Source organism: Lampris incognitus, chromosome 2 (assembly GCF_029633865.1).
Source record: "Lampris incognitus isolate fLamInc1 chromosome 2, fLamInc1.hap2, whole genome shotgun sequence".
In the NCBI taxonomy this organism is placed as follows: Eukaryota; Metazoa; Chordata; class Actinopteri; order Lampriformes; family Lampridae; genus Lampris; species Lampris incognitus.
In genome coordinates this window covers 92232978-92244788 of record NC_079212.1, presented here as the reverse complement: position 1 = coordinate 92244788, position 11811 = coordinate 92232978, and the positions used below count along the sequence as shown (strand labels likewise).

Sequence of the window (11811 nt, the reverse complement as noted above, 5' to 3'; positions counted from 1 at the left end):
CTCGACGAAGCAGCGATCATTGGCAACGCTGTCTTCGGGAGGGGGGCGGAGTCGGCTTGTGTTCGTCACGTGAATGCGTCTCTGTGTGTGTCGGAAAAACAGTGGTTCGGCTTGTTGTCGCCTTGTCACGAAAGTGGCGAGGCGGTCTCCTTCGAGACTGCCGGCCGGAGAGATGCAGTTGGCGAACGCATACAGTGCGAGGGTGGGTGTTTGAATTAAAATAGGGATCGATTGGCCACTAAATTGGGAGAAAAAAGGGAAAAATCAGAAATAAATTTTAAAAAAAACTGGCTAAATACATCGGTTGAGGGACTTGAAGAAAATAGTGGAGGCTCTCTGAGGCCCCTTTCACCCCTCTCTGAGGCCCCTCTCACCCCTTACAAAAGGTGCAAAATGGTTTAGTCCTCCCCTCATGAGCATCTCTCAGTGCAGCTCATCTAGTCCTGTCGCGAGTGACTGGACGGGCTTTCAGCCAGTTAAAACCCACCTCAGACCAGGAGAGGCTGAACAGCCTGGCGCTACTCTCAACTGAAAGCCGATCAGCAAAACAACTGGACTTTAAATATCTAATCAACGACTTTGCAAAAAAGAACTACACATTTTTGCAATCACCGAGAGATAGTTAAGTTAGGTTAAGGTGAGGTTAAGTTAGGTTAAAATAGATGAATGTACTGTGGTTGTAAATAATATACAGTATGCTAGAACTCAAAAAAGTGATGCGTGAGAGACAAAAGAGGCCCCACAGAGACTGGTGGTGTATAGGGCCCAGAATTTTGTGCTACGCCCCTGTAAAGCTTAGTGGTTATTCTTCAATAAGCCCTGTGATGGACTGGCGGTCTGTCCAGGGTGTCTCCCCGCCTGCTGCCCAATGACTGCTGGGATAGGCTCCAGAATCCCCGCGACCCTGAGAGCAGGATAAGCAGTTTGGATAATGGATGGATGGATGGATGGATGGGTGGATGGATCCTCATCTGGCCTCCACTGTCATTTCAGTTACATTCGCCACAATCATCAGTTTCAACAGAAGAAACACATTTTATTGAATTTATACAGAGCACCCCCCCAATACTCGGCTTAGCAATTTGTGCGCACGGTGCTCTCGGACTCATAATCCGTGCCCTAGAATTAATAAATTGGTAACACTTTATAACAACTACATAAATGAAGCATTAGTTAAGTATTAGTAACTACTGAATTCATCATTTGTAAAGCATTAGTAAGCAAAGACATGCACCAGTGGTTAGTGAGTGTGTTAATAGATGTTTTATAAATACTTATTACTACTGCAGTCCATGATTAATTCAGGTAGTTACTAGTTGTTAAGTATTTTGTATAAAGTGGGGACTATCTATGCCTTACAAAGCATTTACAAATGAGACCGAAAGGCCAGCAGTACCCTGAGACTCACAAAAGTCTAGAGGATCATAAAATTCTTTAGAAAGTGTAAGTACATGATTAACAAACTATTTAGATGTACAATCATGAATTGCAGTATTAATAAGTATTTCTAAAACATCTATTACCACACTAACCACTGCTGCATGTCTTGCTTTACAAAAGCCTTACAAAGCATGACTTCAGTAGTTACCAATACTTAACTAATGCTTCATTTGTGTAGTATATAGTGTTACCAATAAATTAATAATCCACATGGATTTGTAATCTGCAGCCTGGAATTAGGAATCCGTAGTAAAACAGACAACGAGCTACAACCTAACTGTCACCAAAAGGAGCCGTCCTCCAAGTTGAACAAACGACCTGTGAGACCGGTGCGCAGGGAGCATCTAAGAAGGCCAAACACCAACAAGAGATAGTAAAAAATATTCAGTAACTTCAGTATTATACATTGTAGTGTCCCCTAAAAAACACTCCTCTGAACACTCAGTTCAGAAAAATGGGCTTTTGCGTAATTTTGGGGAATTTTATTGGAAAAGAATATTCAATAACTTCACTCATACAGAAAAAATTATACAAACGCACACTTTTCCAAGCTGAGTATAGTAGTATAACCAACAAGAGACAACTGATGTGTGACATGACTTCAGGGACACTACACCGTGACGTTATTTAACGTTTTTGCAGCATATCTTTTTGGTGTTGCACTTTTTAGACGCTCCCTGCACTCTCAGCTGGCCAGACATAGAGACCCATGATATCACAAGATTTCGTTCTGATATTAACGAAAATTAATCTATTGAATCGTCCACCAGTGGATGATGGTTTAACTTTTTTCGTCCTGCACCGGACGAATTTGAAGTCAATGGAGATTTCAACGGACTGTCGTATCATTTCAAAACTGACAGGGTAGCTCAACCATGTTGTAACTAGCCAAGATGGCGCTGTTCAGTGACCCTATGTGAGTAACGTGTCAAACAGGGTTGTATGTTTTGCTTGAAATATCCTGATTTGTAGAGTTATTTACTGTCATTCACCTAATTTTAATTTGACATAGTGTTGATAGTGCAAAGACTTTTACTGCAGTTAGGGTTAGGGTTCAATCTGGTAGATTCGAGTCTGTGAATGAATGCACGGATTGCAAACCCGGGTGCAGAGTTTACAAACCTGCGGGCACGGATTAGGAATCCAAGACCACGGTTTATAAGCCGTGCACACAACTTTCGAAAACGGGGGTAGAGATTTACACATGGGTCTGTTTTTTCCCCCTCAGCTGACCCCAGGGGGGCGCCGTTAATTTGTCCAGACGGTGGTAGTATGAAACCATCAATGACAGGCCCCAAATTACAACCAACGGATTGGAAAAACGTCTCTCAACACAGCTGCTTGAACACATCTTTTATATCCAAATACCGTTCATTTGTTGCACCACAAGGATTTAGTCGTTCATGAGTCAAATTGCATGCAAAAAACATCAATTGTCATGTGTGCTCAATTGGGGAACATGTGAAACGCATCCAAACAGTAGCATCAAAATAGTTCAGCGCGTCACAGAATGAAAGATGTACACCATTTTTGCTCTTCATTTGCTTTACTGAAGAGGTCATCTCACCCACACTGAGAACCAGAAAACGGGTGTTGTAATGAATACCTGCCATCCTCGACTGCTTCGACAGGGAGTACCAACAAAATGAAGATGGGTAGATTTCTTAAAAATGTCTACACAGCCCTTGGTCTGCAGGACAAATCGTAGGTGTTTGCATCAAAATTAAGATATTGTGTATTACTAAGTACTCAGTCCATAGGCATCGAAACAGGAAGGGTCGATTCGGTGTCGCGCGACTCAGAGTTCTGTAGTTCGCGACGGATCTCTGCAGAAATCTGCGGATGCGTCTGAAGCTTGAGCAGCTCCAGCAGAGCGGTCTTCTGCTCAGAGGCCAGGTCAGCTTTGTAGCGCTGGGCCAGAGTAAGTAGACTCTGGTGCCACAGAACAGGAAGGATGCGTTTCTCACTGCGGAAAGACAGGAAGTGAGCCACCAGTGCATCCAAGACGCGGAATGGCAGGGCATATTTCTTGTCCAGTAAGAGACGCAGGAAAATGCTATTGGCGCCATTGTACTCCATCTCTGCTAATTTAAGCATCGCGGCACTGGGGAAAAAAAAGCATATGACACAATCACAGTAAGTCCCACCCTTTGTTTACAAGCACCCACAAATGAAATGACGACCACTGATCAGAAAGTGGCTCTGTTCTGCAACTCCCCATGACCGATACTTATTGATCCCCATAGGAAAATCACACTCTGCATTTAACCCATCCTAGCTATGCAGCTAGGAGCAGTGGGCAGCCGCCGTGCAGCACCCGGGGGCCAACTCCAGTTCGTCTTGCCATGCCTCGGTCAGGGGCACAGACAGGAGTATTAACCCTAACATGCTTGTCTTTTTTGATGGTGGGGGACACCGGAGCACCCGGAGAAAACCCGCTGCAGACATGGGAGAACATGCAAACTCCACAAAGAGGACGACCTGGGATGACCCCAAGGTTGAACAACCCTGGGATTCGAACCCAGGACCTTCTTGCTGTGAGGTGACAGCGCTAACCACTGCGCCACCATGTTCTAAATACAGGCTGATTTTAGGTCATCAGAAACTTACAAATATGTGTAAATGAAAAAAATCTCTTCTCTTAACATAACTGTGACCACTACCAGTGTTCAAAGCATTGCATGACTGACCACAGCGATGGATATGAATATATCTCTGACAGCAAAAGTCACACATTTCAGTGTCAATTTGATGGTGAAATGTTTATCTCCAAAATGTAATCAGGTTATCTGCTCATCTCAGAACCACTGCCTCACCTCTCTCGAAAACATTCTCATTTGCTGCAGCCATTTTTCCATATAGCTGTGACTGACTGTCTCAGACAGATACACTGACAGACAGACAGTCAGACAGACAGACAGACAGAAAGCTAGACAGAGCAAAGTCATCCCCCTCGGGGTGGGGTAATTACCTGGAGTGGAGCACGGGGATTGAGCATCTTGTGAGTATGCTGCCGACGATGATGGCCTCTCTGAGGGTGCACGTCCCAGATTCACAGAGCGGGATCAGTATGCCTGAACCATGAGGGGCAAACAAGACAGGTGCTGAAAATATCTCGTGCTCGAGAGCTAACAGTTAGACCACATTCAAACAAAGGATTAATGACACAAAATGGTTAGCTACAGGAATTACCGATCACTCATTTGACATAAACAGAAGATGGCTTGGCACGACAATAGATTTCACTGGGGCCCGCACGTTTGTAGCAACTCCACAGTAACTTGATTTTACAATTAACTCGTGCAAATGGAAAACATGAGCAGAAACTATAATACTGGGGGGAGGAAATAGACAATGGATTGTAACATATTAATAATTACCCAGAGGTTATGTATATGGAGGTTTCACAAAAGAAACCCCCGATTCAATAACAGGTTAAGTTAATAAAAGAAAAAAAGGTCTCGAGTTAAAACTGAATATTTGTTGTTGCACAGTCTTTGTATCAAAACTAAATTACAATAATTAATATTTTTATGTACACTATCAATGGCATCAACATTGGGTATTGTTTGATGTTTATCTTGTTTTGCTCTCCTGGTACACTTGATTCTTCCATATCTGCCTTGTTCATATTCAGCAAACTGTGTTGAAGAAGTGAGACAAAGGAGTCGACGTCTGATGGACGCCGTGATTTACAGCAGCGCCGACGTTACCCGAGGACCGACAACAGCAACGGACGGACGCTGATCGTATTTATAGGCAACACCGCCCCCCAGTGGTCTGGGGTAGACTAGCAACCTCAAACCCCGCAGTTTTAAAAGGTCAGGTTCGCTGCATGGTGCCAGCTCGACTCTACTCAACTCTACTCGCTTTTTTTTTTGGTTTTCCATTGGGCAAAAGTTAGGGATAGTACCTGGTACTTTTGTTTTGTACCACCTCCGTCCAGGTTCCAAGTGAGCTGAGCCCATACTAAAAGGTGACATGAAAATACCTCTATGAATAAAATAAAATATAAATATATGTATATTTATTTAAATATAAACAAAAGCGTATAAAATAAATAAATACATAAACGAATAAAAATATTTAAATTTAAATATAAACAAATAAATAAAATATTAAAAAAACACAAATACATTTTTCTGTTTATTTAAATATGAATAAACTCTGACCACTGACTGGTCAGAGAGAAAATGAACAGCTCTGTTTATAACCAGGAAACGCCAAAGCGAGTCTTCTGAAACTTGTATTATAGCTGATAATCTATGTAAAAAATTATTTGTTTTCGTTGAATCTCTTAGTTACACTAATATTGTTCATGTGAAGCACACATTTAGAGTTGGTCTTGTTCGATTTTTTGGAAAATAAAACACTCGTGTGGGGCGCTGGCAGACAACGGAGGAAAAACTAGTCAACACGCCCACAAATGACCAGCGGGGCTTCGCCGTGAGGGGAAACTATCTGCAGTGGAAAACCAAATCCCAAAAAGTAAAGCGAGTAGAGTTGAGCTGAGCCGGTACCATGGAGTGATAAAGAGGCATTACAGAACCCAGGCTTCAGTAGAAAAAAAAAAAGCTGTGGGGCATCGCTTCATATTTTGTAGACAGAGCTTGCCGTATTTGAAAAAGAGATATGTCCGGGTTATTGAAGGCATAAACTGCCAGACAGTCCGATGGGGCGGTGAGGTTTTTAACTGCACGACTCTAAATTATGCCTGCTCAGATGAGGCCAGGTTCACAAGAAGTTGTCCTAACCTGGGGGGAATGGCGTGATCCTCCCATGCGCTATGTCCCCCTGGCGAAACTCCTCACTGTCAGGTGAAAAGAAGCGGCTGGCAACGTAGGGACGCCGATCAAGCCAGCGGTAACACGGGGATTCGAACCGGCGATCCCTGTGTTGGTAGGCAACGGAATAGACCGCTACACTACCCCTAAAGTAACTATACATCTGTGTACTGTTTTTGTTTACTCTACCCACCACTGGTTGAGACCATTATAACTCCCTCACGTATCACTTCAGACATAACGCCAACATCATTCTACTATAACCAAAACTGTTGTCAAAAAAGTGTGAAACACCTCAGCTAAGCATCGAAAACATCAGTAAATCTGTTCAAACTCAAGTCTGAACCAACAAACGTGCCTAAGCATCAACCTGGCAAATGATCTGCTCTCACCTTTAAACCATGCCGCTGGTTTAAACAAGGCCTTCTTGAGGGCATTGTAAAGATGGAAGTTCAGTCGTTTGTATTCTGCAATATCATCTCTTATCCGGGGCAGCAGCACCAAATTATAAAAGCGCTGGGCCATTCGCTCTTTCAGGTTGGATGAGAAGATTCTACAAGAGAAAAGAAGCAATGCAATAAGGTCAAAGGTCACATGAAATGAAATATGTTTTCATCCTCGTTACTTTTTTTTGATCTGCCCTTAATTTACATCTATTTAACATTATGTTGTGTGTGTGTGTGTGTGTGTGTCCATCCGCGGCTAATCTCGCAAACTACTGGACCAATCGGCCTAACATTTTTTTGTGCAGTTATGACTGTATGATGAAGAACCTCTCGTAGTTGCAGTGATTCAAAACCTTTGCTCTCGCTACAGCTCCTCATTCACCCTCTAGCTCGCTCGACCAACGTGCTCTCCGTCGCTGCCTGATCTAAGTCGACTGCGCATGCGCGACTCACATCTACGGTTAACTCAGATCGGGCAGCGACATGATCGAAGGTTATTCAAAGAATTTCAATAATCCAAAAAAAAAAGAAGAGTTAAAGTTATAAAGGAACAACTTCCTCTAGGTTGCAGTCAAAATATTAAATGTTACATGTTCTTGTCTCTGCCCGATCTGAGTCAACCGTCGATGTGAGTCGCGCATGTGTGAGCATAAACGGCTTACCCAGCTTTGTTATATTATGAAAATAAAGACAAGTTAGGGTTAGACCAAAATGGTCAGTCACTCACATAGCAAACTTTTTCTTTTTGGAAAGTTCAAGTTGATATTAGACTCGGTCGCATTCACGCGAGGGTCTGCCTAGGAGGCTGCACATCCACAGACTGACAGGCAAAACGTTTTTATTAGGCAGACTTTTCAGGTTGAGCGCTGCATATTAAAAACCTTTTTTTCCATATTTCCTGTTCAATTGACTTAGGCGCAGTGTAGAAGTCTTATCATCATCAGTTTTGTGACCTATGTTGGTCATAGGAGCACAGCTGATGCCTCAACAGGTTGAGTCATCATTGTGTTTCAGTAGGGAGAGCACCTGGTGGTCCCTATCTCCTCTCCAGGTATGGGTGGCCGTTGGTTCACAGAGGAACTCGTCTGCCCTTTGACAGGTTGTTTTTAGTCCCGCTGGGTGTCCACACACCCTCCTCACAACAACCCAAGGGTTGAAGTGGGGGTACCGGTTAAGTCATCGACGACCCAACGGTTGCAGTTTAACGTCGTACCCAGGACGAAAAGTCTTATAATGGTAGGAAAAACACTGGTTTCTCTGTCCATGTGTGCGTGCACCTGTCCGCTGCTAATCTCCCATACTACTAGGCCTGTCAGCCTAATAACTTTTGTGCAGTTATGACTGTATGATCAAGGACCTCTCATGGTTGCGGTGATTCAAAACCTTTGGAAAAACCTACTTTATACCGCAATCGAGGGGTAACTCCTCAGCTGGCTTTTCGCCCAAGTCCGAGCACCAGAGAAGGGAATATACACAGGCAGTGGCCTCCATATTTTCCCTTCTACTGGTAGGCGAAGGGGTGGTTTGTCGCCAAATCCGAGCACTGGAGAAGGGGAGATACGCCTGGCGGGGATCTGCACTCTACTGAGTGCACTCTTCTAGTTTTATTTTTATGAGACTAATGTTCTCTCTCCCTGAAAAATACAATAACTTTATCGTTGCTCTAAACTTGCTGGCATACACTAAAAAAAATGACCAATGACACAGGGTGTGAGACTGAAAGAAGACATGGGATCTTCTACCATCAAACTGAAACCATCCAATAGCACATTTGTGCTCACATTCTTCTAAAAATGCCCAGCCGTTATCGACTGACACCTTCCCCTAAAAAAAAATCCCACCCGACGGTCCTGTTTCATTCGAGTATACGTCAAATTGCGGAAGCGGTGCTCTAAATGCTGTTTCAAGGAACCTTTAAGCTCTTAAAGAGGCGTGATTCCTAACAGTACACAATGAAAAGCACAACAACAATTCATTCTCTGTGAAATCATCGGCCAAAAGAGTTGAAGACTAACCTTGTTGCTTGGTACATGGCAGCTGCAGTCCAGGTCTCAGGCTCAGTCAAATACAGAACCTGCTCCCAGTTTGATAGAGCCGGGATAATCTTAAAAGCCTTTGGCAGTTTACCACTGCGATATTTTGACAGGACCTGAATTAACGAAACAAAAATGACAATAAGTCTATTACCTTTTTAATATCCAGGTGAAAGACTCCCAGCCTTCACCTGGGCTTTCTTACTCTATTGTTCCCTTCTCTTTCCTTCTCCAGTTCCCATGTCCTATTCTCTATGTCTGCTCATTATGTTTTATATGGCTTTGTTGTGTCCTCTGTCATCGTGTTTCTCTTACTATGTACAGCATCCTTGGGTTTTGTGAGAGGTGCTTTAAAAATGTAATGTATTATTAGTATTACTATTATTATTACATTACTGTAATGATAATATATAATAAATAACAACAACAACTGCATTACTCTTCAGCAGTAATCTTCCATCAGGTGGTAGGGTCCTATCTTTCATGGCCTTACTGAATTCATGCTGAATTCGTTTTTTGTGAAGGGTTTAGAAGTTCATGCACCTAATTACTCTCCCTTTATTTCTATACACTGTGAGTGCATGCAGATATACAGGTAAGGATAAAATTTACAACAATGATAGAACTCACCTTGTGGACGCCTCTGTATACTTCAATGACCCTTGGGTCTAATTGGGGCATTGGTTTTCCAGACACCTCTGACATCACTGTTCCTACCTCAGTCTGCTTCTCTGTGATCTTCTCCATGATAATGTCTGCTAAGGTCCGCCTGTGAGACAAAACAGATGACTTGTGAGAAATAGAGAATTTTATGGCAGGTAGTGGACTCAACATTTAGAAAAAAAATAAAATGTGTTTTGTAATCAGTTTTTAAGTCAAGTCAATTTCATTAGTATAGCCTAGTATCACAAATTACAAATTTGCCTCAGGGTGCTTTACAGCAACACAACATCCTGTCCTTAGACCCTCGCATCGGATAAGGAACAACTCCATAAAAAACCCTTTAACAGGGAGAAAAAATAGGAAGAAACCTCAGGCAGAGCAAGAGAGGAGGACTCTCTCTCCCAAGACAGACAATGTGCAAACAAGGACTAGTTTGAGGGTAAGGTCAGAAATAATCAGTCTTGCCTCATGGGAGGGTTTTTATTCATGAACATTTCAATGGCCTTCTCATCCTCTGGGTTCACCACGACATCTTTTTCACAGCCCGCATCCTCATAACCAGCACCAGCTTCTCCCAGCGCTGGCCATTCTTCATCAGAGTCTGCATCCTGAGTATCTGACCCTAGAATCAGATAACATGACCAAAAAAAACCACAGATACAGAATATTACATTAACCACCATCACTACACTATCTTAAAAATCCTCCAAACTGAGGTGACTTGTTTGGTGCAGTTATATAATATCACACACACATGGGACATACTTATAATATGGATATATGTGATGTCATTCACCTAGTAGTTGATTTTCATCAATTCAAGTTGACTTTTACATACGAGAAAAAATGATAAAAGACCACTGATTTCAAAAATATAATGCTGCCACATACTTATGTTTGTAATTTTCACATTCTTACTGTTTGTCAAGCAGAATGTATTGTGTTGAACTGTACATGCAGCGGACAGTTGTTAATCTGCATAGCCCACTCAGTAAATCAGGGGGGGAAAGTCATATTTAGGTGACTGAACAGAATGAATATTTTCCTTATTTACCTAGAAAGTGTCTGGTTAAGTAGAAAAGTACCAATTTTTTCTATTTAACTGTACATCTTACTACCTGGAGTATATGCCCTAGCAGAGCATTTCAGATATGTGCATGATCGAAGCTGGAAAATATATATGTAAACAAAAAAATTTTGAAAAAAAAAAAACAAAACAAAAAAAACAATAGATTTTCTGATGATTTTAATGGGTCTATTGGGAATTAGAACGACAGACTGATGGAAACCATCAGGGCATGTTGTGTTCTGTTGGGAAGTATCAGGATAAGGTTAATGGCTTCTGATGGGAATCACTATAACCATTAGTCCAGTTTCCAAAAACATACTAAAACCCAGAAGTTTGGCTGGTTTCCTCTACTGGAAACCTTCAGGGCTTTTTTTTCCTCTCTCTTTCTAATTGTGTCTGATGGCTTTATCAGTAGGGTGCCAAACCATTAATTTCATCATCAGCCTTCATGTGGACTATTATACAAGATGAGATTGTACTGACTCATCATTATAATGCCCTCGAGGCGGCAATAAGGGTGTTAACAACACCCTTAGAACAGGATAGAGCCAAATAATGTAGACTGGACGGGAGGGGGTTTATCTGTCTACAATCCCTACTGGACCTGACTGTAAATACTCAGAACAGAGGGGATGTGCATGACTGCTTCCCGGTGTGTGACCATTTAAACTCTGTGTGCCTCCACACCGAGACAGCTGGTGCTGAAGTTAAGTGCTGCGGTGCCAGCTGACTTTGTGACAGGGGGAACAGCCCTTACCCAGAACCGTGACCGGCGTCTTCTTGGTCTCCGGTGCCAGGCCATATTCCGTCTGGAGCTCCTCTTGCTGAATTCGCGCCTGCTCCAGAATTTTCCTCGACAGACGTTCGTCCACGTACTCGTTCTCATCCTCCCCCCGTCTGTCCCTGCTCTTGGCTCGGCCACGGACTCGAATCGCGTCCCCGAGCAGAATTTGGTCGGCTAACGCAACGTTTCCTCCACTCTTGTCGCCCCCACCTCCGCCTTTTGATCTTTTCGCTTTCGGCATGGCTGCGGCTGTACAAGGGGTCACTGGGTCGTCAACAGATGTAACGTTGGCATGTGTCAAAACCCCCTGTCCGATCTGCGAATTTGGGTAAAAAGACAGGAACAAGTAATGGTCGGTGAACACGTGCGGGCGTTCGGCATAACGGAAGTGACGTAGCTCGCGTCGTATAGTTTTTCGCTGTTGTCTAACGGGGTCCACATAGTAAGATACATTTCTTGATAAGGTACAATTCCATATCTTCGTTTAAGTGTTCGTTAATAAAAAAACAATTTCAAGAATTTCCAGTCATCCCATCCAAAATTTTTTATATCGTAATTAACCGGAAGACTATTTTGTAACCCGGAAGTATTC

The 11811-nt window shown here is 42.8% G+C and overlaps 1 protein-coding gene across 1 annotated transcript; it reads right to left on the bottom strand.

The window, feature by feature from the left end:
- Nucleotides 1-1017: 1017 nt before the first annotated feature.
- bysl (bystin-like) lies at nt 1018-11582 on the bottom strand. Its single transcript, XM_056274073.1, has 7 exons — nt 11193-11582; nt 9832-9988; nt 9334-9472; nt 8686-8819; nt 6617-6777; nt 4412-4514; nt 1018-3544 (listed from the first exon to the last, which is right to left on the bottom strand). The coding sequence occupies exons 1-7, from the start codon at nt 11458-11460 to the stop codon at nt 3190-3192; spliced, it is 1317 nt and encodes a 438-aa protein (XP_056130048.1). The 5' UTR covers nt 11461-11582; the 3' UTR covers nt 1018-3189.
- Between the last annotated feature and the right edge of the window lie 229 nt (nt 11583-11811).

Coding starts and splice junctions, on each gene's coding strand:
- bysl (XM_056274073.1), bottom strand. CDS start 11,460: ATGCCGAAAGCGAAAAGATCAAAAGGCGGAGGTGGGGGCGACAAGAGT. Junction 8,820..9,333: donor TATACAGAGGCGTCCACAAG/GTGAGTTCTATC, acceptor TCGTTAATTCAG/GTCCTGTCAAAATATCGCAG. Junction 4,515..6,616: donor ACCAGCGGCATGGTTTAAAG/GTGAGAGCAGAT, acceptor CTCATGGTTCAG/GCATACTGATCCCGCTCTGT.